This window comes from Ailuropoda melanoleuca, chromosome 9, assembly GCF_002007445.2.
Source record: "Ailuropoda melanoleuca isolate Jingjing chromosome 9, ASM200744v2, whole genome shotgun sequence".
In the NCBI taxonomy this organism is placed as follows: Eukaryota; Metazoa; Chordata; class Mammalia; order Carnivora; family Ursidae; genus Ailuropoda; species Ailuropoda melanoleuca.
The window spans coordinates 17,850,201-17,864,186 of NC_048226.1; the positions used below are offsets into that span (position 1 = coordinate 17,850,201).

The following is a 13,986-nucleotide window of genomic DNA, read 5'->3' on the forward strand; positions in this document are numbered from 1 at the left end:
CTCCTTAATACCCATCACCTGGCTACCCCATCTTCCCACCACCCTCCCTTCTGTGACCCTCAGTTTGTTTCCCAGAGTCCAGAATCTTTCATGGTCTATCTCCCTCTTCGATTTCTTCCCATTTAGTTTTTCTACTCTTCCCCTGTGGTCCTCTGCACTATTCCTTATGTTCCACATATGAGTGAAACCATATGATAATTGTCTTTCTCTGCTTGACTTATTTCACTTAGTAAAATCCCTTCCAGTTGCATCCATGTTGATGCAAACGGCAGGTATTCGTCTTTTTGATGGCTGAGTAATATTCCATTGTATATATGAACCATGTCCTTTTTTTTTTTAAAGATTTTATTTATTTATTCAACAGAGATAGAGACAGCCAGCGAGAGAGGGAACACAAGCAGGGGGAGTGGGAGAGGAAGAAGCAGGCTCATAGCAGAAGAGCCTGATGTGGGACTTGATCCCATAATGCCGGGATCACGCCCAGAGCCGAAGGCAGATGCTTAACCGCTGTGCCACCCAGGCGCCCCCGAACCATGTCTTCTTTATCCATTCATCTGTTGAAAGACATCTTGGCTCCTTCCACAGTTTGGTTATTGTGAACATTGCTGCTATGAACACTGGTTGCAGGTGCCCTTTCTTTTCACTACATCTGTATCTCTGGGATAAACACCTAGTAGTGCAATTGCTGGGTCATAGGGTAAAAGTTCTATTTTTAATGTCTTGATGAACTTTTGTACTGTTTTCCAGAGGGGCTGTACCAGCTTGCATTCCCACCAACAGTGTAAGAGGGTTTCCTTTTCTCCACATCCTTGCCTTGCATTCCTGGGATAAGTCCCACTTGGTCATGGTGTATAACCCTTTTTTTTTAATGTTGCTGGATACAGTTTGCTTGTATTTTGTTGAAGATTTATCAACAGTACTTGTAAGAAATATTGGTTTGTAGTATTCTTTTCTTATGATGTCTTTGGCTTTATAATCTGGATAATACTGGCTTCACAGAATGAGCTGGGACGTGTTCCCTCCTCTTCTATTTTTGTGAGAGTTTGTGAAGGATTGGTGTTAATTCTGCTTTAGATATTTGGTAGAATTCATAAGTGAAGACTTCTAGTCCTGGGTTTTTCTTTTGGGGAAACTTTTTGATTAGTAATTTAACCTATTTACTTATTATAGGTCTATTAAAACTTTCTATTTCTTCTTTACTCACTTTTGGTAGTTTGCATTTTTCTAGGAGTTTGTCTATTTTATATTAATTATTAAATTTATTGGCATACAACTGTTTATAGTATTCCTTTACAATTTCTTTCATTTCTAATTTTAGTAGTTTGAGTATTCTCTAATTTTTTTTGATCTAGCTAAATGTCAATTTTTTTATTCTCTTCATATAATCAACATTTGGTTTCACTGATGTTTCTTTATTGTTTTCCTAGTCTCTATTTCAAATATCCACCAATGCTATAAAATTTCCCCTAAGGACTGCTTTGGCTGCATTGTCTAACTCTGATATGTTAAATCCTCATTTCATTCATCAGAAAGTATTTTCTAAATTCTCTTATGATTTCTCTCTGATCCAGTTGTTATTTAGGAAGTTCTGCGGTTTTTTTTTTTAATTTCCATGTATCAAGAGTTTCCAAATTTTCTTTCTGTTGTTGATTTCTAATTTTATTCTATTAAGGTACTTTGCATTATTTCAGTCCTTTTACATTCACTGAGGTTCATTTAATGGCTTAGATGTTGGTTTATCCTGGGGAATGTTTCACATGCACAAAAAAAGAATGTATATTCTGCTCTCATTGGGTAGAGGGCTCTATATCTATCTTGTAGGTCCAGCAGGTTTATAGTGCTGTTCAAGTCTTACATTTCCTTGTTGATCTTCTTCCTAGTTTTAAAAATCCATTATTGAAAGTTGGGCATTAAAGTCTCTATTATGGTTGAATTAATTTTCTTTTCATACTGTATATTTTAGGGCTCTGTTTTAGGTACATACCTGTTTATATAACTGTTATTTCTTTGATGGACTATGCTATTATCATTATAAAATATTCCTTTTTATCTCAAGCAATTTTTTTTTGTTTTAAACTCTATTTTGTCTGGTATTTGTATAGCAATCCCGATTTTTTATGGTTTCTCTTTGCATGAAACATCTTTTTCCATTCTTTTCTTTTGAATGTCTTTTTAAAAAAATATAGAGAGAGACGGCATGCACACACACAATGTGAGTGGGGGTGGGGGGGGCAGAGGGAGAGGGAGAGAGAATCTTAAGCAGCCTCCATGCCCAGCATGAAGCCTGATGTAGGGCTTGATCTCAAGACCCTGAGATCATGACCTGAGCCAACATCAAGAGTCAGACGCTTAACCAACTGAGCCACCCAGGCACCCCAGGAATTTGAGTGTCTTTGTATATAAATGTGCACCTCTAAGGAGAAAAGAATAACACTTTCCTAGGCAAAATCACTCCTATCTGTGGACTATTCATTTCTGTAACAGAGCCAGCCAGCACAGGACTCGGCCAGCAGTGGCCTTCATTAGCGCCCGGGGCAAGGGTCTAATTTTCTGGGAAGCTGCCACCAAACATACCCCAAGCTCAGTTCTGAAATATCCCCAGAGAGTCTACAAGTCAGCAATACTTCATTGTACACCCCCATTGTAGAGCCATTCCTTCTTGGTCTGATTTTTCCCCCCCAGAACCTGGAGAATACATATTTCCCCTTCATTTCCGATGGATCACTATGATCTTGGTTGTATTTGCTTTTATTCCTCAGGCTGAGTTTCAACTTTTCCATGTACTTGTCATTTTTTGTAACTGTGACATAAAAATCAAATGCAAACATTGAGGGCTCAATGCTGTTTATATTCTGTGACTCAGAAAAGTCAGAAAGAAAGAAGGGCCTCTTCATGGACCCCAGGGTCAACATGCAAAGCGTCTCTCAGCAGGAGAATTCTGCTATCTGTGGAACTGGTATCTGGGAATTCCCTTGTCCTCTGTAATGATCAAAGGAGGGGGGATGTTCAAATGATTGAAGGGTTAAGTATGGCAGAAAAGAAGAAAACAGAATCTTCAAACTCAAAACAACACTCTGAAGGCTTTCTCTTTCTCCATCTGTAATGTTTCCTAACTTAAACAAGTAACTAAAGGCTTCAAAACTTTACTATTTAATTTAAATATGAATTAAACTCTGGAATTTGAGTAGTGCTGGAAAAAAGATCTGGAATCCAACTAAATTTCTCCTCACTATTCCTATACCATGGATAAGGCACATAATCGACCAATAATGCTATTCATCATCTTCCCCCCTTAGGTACTGCTTCTTCATTTCACATGGCTTGTGGGGTGCTCATCCCTGACCTGTGGCCATATGCCCAAGCGTCTGAAGAGTGGGCCGAGCCTGAAAGAGCGGAGCCCTACTCTGGAGATCCCCAGTCTAACACTGTTGACCTGTAGAAACATACAACCTCGGGCCTCGCCCTCCTGCCCGTGTAGGCAGTTCTGCGTCCTGGCTTCTGTTTTGTCGCGGGAGACAGGTGATGTCAGAGGTGGCCTCCTCCAGCCTCTCACATCCAGGTCATGGCGGACAGAGGTGTGGCAATTAGATTTACCTATTTTATTTTCAAGGAAAGCAGGAAACTGAAGAGCTTTAAGTTTGAGACTAGCTAGAAACCGATTAAACAATGCTATCTTTTCAGATTTTGGCTGTACCTAAAGATCCACATGTTCTAGGTTTCATTCTTAAGTCATGATCACACACACACACACACACACACACACCATGCTTTCATAAACACCCGAGGGATTCCATTCCATTTTAACTAAAACAAGGCACACCTGGTTAAGATAATGAGCAAAGAGGACAAATTTAAAATCCAAATACACTTCCTTGCAGATGACTATTCAATTCAATTGGCAGTGCAATATTAAATACTCTTTTCTGAAACACTCTAATATAATGCCCAGTACAGTATGTACTGCCTTGGAAGAAGTTCAAATCACAAATACTAGGGGAAACATCTAATAGCTTGGAATGGCCTTTTCAAGTGGCCAACAAGCTCTAAGAGACTGCAAGAATATTAAATCTGGGGAAGCATGAGCTATGTGTTCCAGAATGAGCCCATCTCCCTGTCGTGCCCCACCCTCCTTGATCCAGCACTATCTGGGACTGGGTCTGAAGGAGCTGGCACACAGTGTTACTCTTCGGATGCCGGATGATGGTGGGGCCTCTTCCCCGCAGACTGTGGTCAGCAAGGTGAAAGCTGCTGGCCTCAGTCATAACAGCTGAGCTGATCTGTGATTTCTGCCTCTCCTGCCAATGCTGGGGCCAGGTTTGCCGATGTGTTTGTATTGGTGTGCAAGATGCTGGAGAGAGGCCATCTGCCCTGCTTGTCAGATTCCAGATTCCATTTGGTTATGGCAGGGTTCGGGAGAAGTATCCACAGAGCTAGGGGCAGGATTAGAATAAAGAGGTGCTAATGGTGTGCAGTTGGGAAGGTAAAGGAAACTGTCGGGAACTTGATGGAAAAAGAGGGTTGAAGAAAATTAAAAGGAGATCAGGGGAAATAAAGAAAAATATAAGGGAAAAGACAAACATCGCTGTTGTTTTAAAGGTCAAAGAGTAACAATAATATAGAAAGGCTCTTTCACCTTGCCAGATTCAACAACAAGTTGCATTTTGGCTTCTTCAATAAAATTTACACCATTGGGTTCTTGGGCTCTCCTTCCAGCTTACAGGCTCTGTTTTCCAGGCATATCCACCCCACCTGAAGCAGCCATTTCTTCTCCAGACCCTACACATCTCCACACCCACCTCCTTTATCAAAGTTCAGTTTTTATAGATGAAATCTGAATATACAGCAGTAATTTTCTGAGCCAATCTCCACTTTTCTTCACCTACCAGCCTAAGTCCATATTACTAGATGTTCTGAAGAAAGACTCAGGTCAACTAGATCACACTCTGCAGTAATTCAAGTTTTATTGCTCAAATTGTGTGTGTGTGTGTGTATATGCATACATGTATCTTTACATAACATATACATATATATTGTGTATGTACACGTGTATATACATACATGTATGTGCACATCTGTGTTTAAATATAAATAAATACAACAAAGACTTGCAGGAGTTTTAAAATCTATCAGAGCACACATTTCTTCAGCCAAACAATAAATACTCTTCGATGAGCCATGACACTTCATTCTTATGTGTCCTCTTTAAGAAACAGTATGAAGTCAGATGGTTCAAAGAAAACAACTAAACAACCAACAAATGAAACCAGGCTAGAGGAGGCAATTAAGCATTTCTTTCCGAGGCTCTGAGACAAATTTCAGGTGCTGTCTTCTATCAATTTCATTTTATCCTCTGCCTTGGGAAATTCCACTTATTCTTTAAGTCTGATTTGTATGATTTTACGGAGTCAGGAAGGGAATGGAAGGAAGTGGGTCAGGAAGGCAAAAAAGATGACCCAGAAAGGTAGGTCAGAGCGTGAGGGAGGGAGAAAGCTAGTAGTTATCAGGTTCCACCAGAGCAAAGACCTTGAGGTCTTTCTTGCCTCTATATACCCTGGTACCTAGAACAGGGCCTGGTGAATGGGAAGGTGCTCGACAGGTGCACGCTGGATGAAGGAAATTACTGATGTTATACTATGGGCTTAGGGTCACGCTGGATGCTTTTAAAAAGAGAACTGAACACTGGGCAATAATGACATAATGACGTAACTCAGCATAATGACTCAGCATAATGACATGTCCTTCTTTGTATAAGAAGAAAGTATACTTCCCGAGGTCATACCTTCAGAGCTTGGGCTCATGCTAAGTTTGCGGCCCCAACATCTCAGAGGGCAAGGCAAGGGTAAGTAATAATCTAAGGCAGGGCCAGCAAATTATTGCTTCTGGGCCAAGCCTGGCCTGCAGACTGTTTTTGTGCAACCCAGGAGTTAAAAATAATTTTTACATTTTTAAAAGGGTTATAAACAAAACAAAGAAAACCAAACATTAGAAACCATATGTGGCCTGTAAAACCCCAAAATACCTATTATCTAGCCCTTTATAGAAAAAGTTTGCTGACCCTGATTCTAAGGAGATACTAAGCATGTGCTTCTGAACTTACTTTTAGTCTAAAGTGTGTTCTGCTTATACCTGTGTTCAGCCATGGCAGGCCTCTGGTCTGTCAGAATGTTCTGTGAGCGATCTTGAAGCCAAACCGACCCAGACACACGCTCAATATGCTTCATCCAAGCTTAGAGCAGCTCTGTAGCACTGCTTTGAAGAGTGCATACCTTTGTTAACTCATGCTGGGCGATGTGACTTCTTTGTAGTTTTCCCACAAGGTTTTCTGTGTAGAGTCTGACAGTGCAACGAAATCCCCCCCTAGAATATCTGTGTGTGGCAAAAATCATAAGGGTGCTGCTTTGGCCTATTGGTGTAATGGTGAGAGAGATTTTGTTGTGGAGCTTTGAATTCATCTGGAATCTAGTTGAAATACTCAAGAAGTGACTTAATCACCTCTCTTCTGTCTTTCACTAAACCTGGGACATGTTCGGTCATTGTCTCTGATTATGTTCTGCTCTATTTTTCCCCTTCCCCCCTTCTCCGACCTTAATTACACTTATGTTAGAATGCCTGATCTTATCCCACAGATCACTGAGGCTCTGTCATTGTCAACAATCTTTTCTTTCTGTTTTCCAGACTGGATAATTTCTCTTCTTCTACCTTCAATTTTGTTGATCTTTTTTTCATCATCTGCTGTTAGGCCGATCAAAGGGATTTTTTAAAAAAATTTCAGATACTGTGTTTCTTGGCCCTAAAATTTGGTTCATTTTTAGAGTGTCTCTTTTTTGTGCTTAGATTTCCTATGTGTTCATTGATTGTGACTATATTTTTTCTTATGTCTTTGAGCATAATTATAATAGCTGCTTCGAAATTCTTGTCTGCTAATCTCAACATATGTGTCATCTTGGAGTCAGTTTCCATTATTATTTGATCACATTTTTCTGTTTTTTTTCTATGTCTGGTAATTTTGGACTGTATCCTGAACATTGTGAATACTATGTTAATCTATAGCAGTGCCATTCAACAGAATTAAGACATCAACCATATATATAATTTTAATTTTCTACTACCCATATTAAAAAATCAAAAGGAAACTGGTGAATTTAATTGTAATAATGTATTGCATTTGACCCAATGTGTCCAAGGCATAATTATTTTAACATGTAATCAGTATTAAAAATCACTAAGATATTTTATCTCTTTCCATACTAAATCTTTGAAATCAGGTGTATATTTTTACTTTTACAGCACATATCAATTTGGACTAGCTAGTGGCTACCCCATATGGTATGTGATCAGTAAAGTTAAGAGTATCATTGTGAAGAATATTGAGGCTTGGTCCAATAAAAGCAACCCCATCATTAGGGAAAGCAGAGTGTCTGACAGTTTTTAAACTTTATTCCTTGGTCCATTCCTTGGGCCTACTGTGATATGAGGGAGGGCAGAATGCACCGGGCTACTCTTCCCCATTACATAGGTGTTTCAATTCAATCGCAGCAACTCTGATTTCATGTTATTTGGTTTATGAGCATAAATTAAGAAATCTTTGGACACTAAAATAGTTTGAAATCATAAATGATTTTAAAACATGATTCTTGAATGGGTCCCTAAGATCCTTCTCACTCAGCCATGCCCTTGAGCCCGTGCTGACCTCCCCTCTTCTAGATTCACTTAACCTACTTTCTAGTATGTCACAGAGCTGAGCTGTCTCTGTGGCCTGTCTGATATTTGGTCTTCACAGTGGCAGGCCTTCCTTCTTTGCTCCCCAGGGTGTGTGTGGTCTGTGGGATGGCTGCTCAGAGCCAAGATGCTCGGGAAGACTTCCCCAAGTGAGCTGTTCCCATGGCATTCAGGGTTAGGGCAGAATTTCATCCTTCTCTTTAAATTGAAGTATGATTAATATACAGCATTATATTAGTTTCACAGGTACAACATGATGATTCAATAATTTTATACATTACTCAATGCTCCCCACAATAAGTGTACTCACCATCCGTCACCAGACAACACTGCTACCATCTTACTGACTATATTACCTATGCTGTCTCATTCAGCTCCATGACTGATTTATTTTGTAACTGGAAGTTCCTACCTCTTAATCCCCTTCACCCATTTCACCCATCCTCCCGCCCACCTTCATTCTTAACTTGCTAAGGATCACACACAACCAATGAAACAAGTCTCACCTCTTGCTTTTCCCTCCTATCTTCCCTCTCCCACTCGCACACTTGACCAGTTTGACAAAGCAAAGGGGGTTGGCATGAAAACCCCATGCTTTGTGAAACTTTTGCACCAGACAAGAGGCCCAAGTTGAGCTTACAGAATTGCCCTGTCAAAAGTCCAGCTTCTTCATAGAAGAAAAACATGCATAGAAACACAAAACAAAAACCAAGCACCTCAACCCAGAGTAGAATGGGAGAAGAGGGGCGATACTACACACTTTACCAATCACAGTACGATGCAAAGTCTCACTGAAAAGACCGGAAATAAGACAGCTTAACTGACAAGCACATTTCACACAATTCATGTCGGTTGACAGCTCAAGAAAATACACTTCAGAGCACGTGAAGTATCATGGCCATGGAAGCTGGGGTTGGGAACACCAGTTCTGACAGATTCTAAACAATGAACACCAAGATCCCCACTCACTGGTGTTAGTTTCAGCCGCTGGAACAGACCCATCACAAACAGTAACCTGTGTGACTTAGTCATGGGTGTGAGTACTCTGTGATTTCCTTTTTTGCCAAGACAAAATAACTTGGGGGGAGCCAACACATATCAGTTGGAAGTATGTGATGATTTTTTTCTCCATGAGATGTTCTTAGAGGCCTGCTAAAAAATGCCTTCTAGCTAGGATTATACATTTTTTTCAGAGCTCTGGCTTCGTAGCCAGAAATTCAGTATTTCGAGCAAGCAGAAATCACTTAGCAACAACAACAGAATATGGCACAGAGAGGTACCGTGGTATTAACTGTGTAACATTGCACCCCACCCCCCCCAACGCATGGGTGTTTCTGCCCTGACCCTAGAGGGTCCAAGCTTGAGAACACAGCTCCTTACCGTGACTGGCACGGATGTGAGTTGCACCTTCGGACCTGGGGCTCTGGACGGCTTGCTTGAGGACAGTCACTGTCATTCACCAGAGTCGTGGTCTTATTAACAATCCGCGTGCAGGACACGATGGTTCTGCGTTCCCCTGGAAACCAAACCACAGGGAACTGAGAAGCTGTACACACACCTGGAAAGGCCATCCATGGATGCAGACGGAGGAGCATTCAGGTGTATCTTTTTATCAGTTTGTCATGTGAAGTGACTGTTATCATGCTTTATTGGTTGTCAGAGAGAAAGAACCATAATGTTAGGGATGAGGGTGTGTAAGACATGGCAGGGACAGCATGGACAGGAGGAAGATTCTAGAACAGGATCCAAAAAAAGGCAATACCGCACATTCTCTATGTTCTTGGACAGCTTGGGATTCATGGAGGCCAAAGTTCTGATTTGGGTCTTCAATTTCCAACAAAGATTGCCAATCTCTTTATCTGTTCTTTTGATATTTAAAGTCTACGGAGGTCTGGTCTTGATTAAATACATGTACATCAGCCTTCACCAGAGATCATAGCTACCTATTAGAGAATCCCTCCAGAATTGCTAGATAATAGTGAGAAGCAGGGAGGCTGGTTTGAAGGACACACAGACCTACATCGTCCAGGCAGGCAGTCTAGAGCCAGTCTGAGAATTTGTTTAGCTGGCCAATGGCTACATGTCCTCAGCATCACCTGCATTTGGGGACTTCACTACCTGGTTACACAGATGGGTACAGCCATCCTCTGGGTGTCTCCAGAGCACCCTATACCCTGCTTGCTCATGACTTTGCCAGGGAGGTGGATGACTTGGAGCTAGGAGGGTGGCTTCTGGGGCCAGGCTGGCTGGGTTCAAACTTGGCCCCATCACCAGCATAATGATCACAGGATCGACAGCTAGCCGCCATGATTCTGTGCCTCAGTTTCCTCAATGAGGCTGGTTCACTTAACCTCCCTGTGCCTTAGGGTGCTTCAGGAACTGTTAAAATTCACTGATACACATCGAGTGTTTAGAACAGAGCCTGGTTGGGATTAACACTTCATATTAGTTATATTCTGTTTTTATTATTATTTGGGGAGTACAGCTAAACAAGAGTAAGAGGATGTCAGGCACAACTCTCTGGACCTCAGATTCCTAACTCAGTCTGCCGCCTGGAGAATTTGTCCTTTAGGGATGCCTCGAGAGTGTGGAGTCCTGAACGATACTGTCAGCTCTCAATGCCTGCAGCTTCAGGCTGGTGTGAGTATAAGAAGCATGGGGGGCCACCTCAAGCCACACTTCAGCTTTGGCTGCAGGTCTGACAGTGGTGAGTCCTCAGTTGTCATCTGGGCTGACAGTGACAGCAGCGGAACAGCACTCCCCGGATCCCCAGCCGAGTGGAGCCTGCTAACTGCTCCATTTACTGTTGTAAGTTGCCCAGGAGGAAAAGTCTGGCATTTGGAGATATGGGAGGTGCTTCCTTTGGAGGCTGTAGGGCCACTGGCACAGGGGGACAGCTGAGGGATGGGGGGCTCTCAGGGAGCAGTGCAAAGCGGGACAAGGACAGGGCTGATGGAGGATCCTGGGGCTATGCTAACTGTCAGGAATGCTTGAGAAACAGGCTAAGAACAAGCAGAGAGGACAGTGAGCCAAGATGTGCAGGACAGGGAGGGAATTCACAGTTGACCCTGGCAGTGTCTGGTGGCCCAATCACGTTATAGCTGTAATTCTTACCCATGAGAAATGGGACAAGTCGCCTAAATGGTAAACGATCCTGTATGTATTGGATATCTGACAAGCATCATCTTGGCGGTCAACGGCCACGCAGGAATGGGTATTGGTGGGGCCACGCCACTCTCCGAGTTGGCATTCCAGAGTCCAGGTGAACTTTCCATCCAAACTCTGTGCCCATCAAAACCCACCCACCCTGTGTCCCACCTCCCATGATGGGTGGCTGTGTGTCCTGTCAGGGTGACAAAGTACACAGTCCCAAAGGGCTTCTAGCTAAGAGCTGAGAATGGCTTCCAACCCTGCTCTCCCTAAACCTCCCAGTAATGGGTACAGTGCCTTTTGCTGATACTGATTTTTACAGTGTGGCAGTCTGCTCCCTGCAGTGGGCATAGGGGTGAGTCACTCTATTATAGACGAGAGGAAATTTTCATATAAACAGGGTAAGTCATTTGCTAAAATATGGCGGCAAATCATGAAGCCACGACTTGTGCTCAGAATGCTTCCCTGGACGTGGGCGCTCTTTCTTTCCACTACATCCTATAATGGGGTACCTGTGGCAAAGAGGAAAGAGTATTTGGGGGCAAAAACATCTGGGGGCCCTCCACGGAACGGGAACAGGTGAAGATCTATTCTCTTCATCCCCAGGGTCACTCACCTGTCATACCTGCGATGTACCTGTACAGGGGTCAAACCCCCGCTCAGGGCAGAGTCCGAGGGCCCCGCACCATAGGCAGAGCGGCTTTGTGGGCACAGGAGTGTGGAGGACCGTTTAAGTGTTTTGCAGAGGGAACTGCAGTGGGATGTGGGTAACACAGGGGACATGGAAACACAGGGGACATGGCCAGCCTTCCCCATGCCCTGTGCGCCAGCCACAGAGTGCCCCGAGTTTGCGCCTTCCTTCAGCAAGACTCCACACCCAACGGGCCCGAGACCCTGGCTGCTCACCTCCTCCACACTGCACGCTGCACCCTTCCCAGCCGCTGTGGGTCCAGATGAACAGAGAGTCTTGGGGTTTTTCGGGTTCACTCTGATTTTCCGCAGTGTAGTTGACAGGCACGGTGTACTCGTAATGGATTCCATAATTTTGGTCATGAAACAGCAGCACCTGGATCAGCAGTAAAAATCAAAGGCCGTTTTGAAATGGAGCAGAAGCCCACAGGCTTGCTGAATTTGCAAACTCAGCCGCACTCTGGCCGTCTCTCTACTGGGGTAACCAGCTCTCTTCTGGGTTTCAAGACTGGTTCGGGCTAGGGGAGCTCCCTTATTTCAGTCTCAGGGTCCTCAGAGAATCAACTCGGGGGCAGGAGTGTATGCAGGCCCTTGGCAGGGAGCTCTGCTCTCTCCCCCTGGAGAGAGGCCAGCTTGGATGAGGACTTTGGGGAGGAGTCAGTTTGTGGGCTCTCAGGACGCTTTACAGGGAGAGCTGCTCCATGCAGAGCACAGAAACCGTCCCCGCAAACTCAGGCATGAAGCTGCCCTCGTGGGTAAGAAAGACAAAAATATGTGGCTTTGACCTAAAAAGACATCGAACAGGTAGGGTGACTCTACACCTTTGGAAATGAGCATCACTTGCCAGTCGCCCGGCACCTGCCGTCGCTCCGTGTAAGCCAGGCTCAAGGGCAAACAGAGCCCCATCGCACAGGAAACTTGGGGACTTCTGCTGAGGAGTCCAGGGATGTCTGAGGCTTCTTGCTGCCACAGGAGCTAGGACAGCAATGCCCACAGGGTGGCAGGAGCCTGGCTCAAGGCTTAAAGCTGAGAGTGAGGGGGTGGGGAGCCATCCTGCAGCGTGGGGATGCTTGGGTCTGAAATCCTGGTGAGTGAGCAGATGGATGGGCCTGCCCTTTGTCTGGCAAATCGGGTACTAGCCCTGTAAGGACAGAGGTGCTCTACCAGCTTTATTTCTCCACGTGTAAGGGTGCAAAACAAGCCCTCTGGGGGGAGCCTGACTGGAGGTGACGGGTCTTCAGGCTGGACTTGGAACCAGTGGGCACTCCTTGGTCTAGGCAGCAAACAAGTTCACTTCCAGGCCCCTCCAGGCAGCATCAGACAGACTGTGCCCCACCTTCCCTGACCTGGGGAGGCCCCCATGCTGACCCTGAGAACGTCCCAGCCCTCAAAGGGCTTGAGCTACAAGGTGGGGGTGAGGTGCTAAGAGCGGCCTGAACCACATAAAACATCCACTCCTCCAAGAAACAGGCTTGCAGTAATGCATTTGGAAAAATGCCTCCAGTTAAAGAAAAAAACAAAACAAACCCTCTTTAAAAGATCTTTATTATCTCAGTATGGGAATAAGACTGGTGAATCAAGAACCCATATGAAACCAATTTCATGCAATTTTGCAGCCACGTCTAATTTGCGTGTTGGTGTGTGATTGGTTTCAAATGCAGGTCCCCGTGGCTCTGCGGGTGCTCCTGACACTGCAAGCAATGTACGCACCCCAGTTTGCGGACAACAGACTCCTATGTAGAGGCAGAGGGGCACTCCTCACTTATAGATTTAAAAACTTGAATTACTCATATTTCAAGAGAAAAAACTGATTAATATTAAAGAGGGTTGGGACTTCACTGAGTTTTGTTTATCAGGCGTGGTCTGAATGAATCTGGGCTGTGCGTTTGCTTTAATGGGCTGACAATTCACTCACAGTTTATGAAAGCTTCGGGCAGGAGAGGGAAATACGTCCATTGTAGGGTTTGCTAGACAAAGCAAATTCACGCGCTAACAGGTGACACGGCTGCCTGGTTTTATCTTTTTTTTTTTTTTTTTAAAGATTTTATTTATTTATCCGACAGAGATAGAGACAGCCAGCGAGAGAGGGAACACAAGCAGGGGGAGTGGGAGAGGAAGAAGCAGGCTCACAGCAGAGAAGCCTGATGTGGGACTCGATCCCATAACGCCGGGATCACGCCCTGAGCCGAAGGCAGACGCTTAACCGCCGTGCCACCCAGGCGCCCCTGGTTTTATCTTTTTTTTATCCTGTCTTATGCTTCCTCTTGTACCCCTTCTAAATCAGGACAGGAGGATTTGTTCTAATGCCTTAGGCTAGGAAATAATCTTATCACAGGGCAGTGGCTCAGGGATGGGCCACGGGTCCCAGAAATCAAACGTGTGGGCGGGGCTACATCCGCTGTGGATTTAGTGGGCTGAGTGTGGCAG

The 13,986-nt window shown here is 44.2% G+C and overlaps 1 protein-coding gene across 1 annotated transcript in view; it reads right to left on the reverse strand.

Moving 5' to 3' along the window:
* The window catches only part of ADAMTS17 (ADAM metallopeptidase with thrombospondin type 1 motif 17), a 353,798-nt gene that overhangs the window by 60,761 nt on the left and 279,051 nt on the right, over nt 1-13,986 (reverse strand). The window contains 2 exon segments of the mRNA XM_034667944.1: nt 9,100-9,235; nt 11,776-11,935. Coding sequence (XP_034523835.1) covers nt 9,100-9,235; nt 11,776-11,935 — 296 coding nt within the window.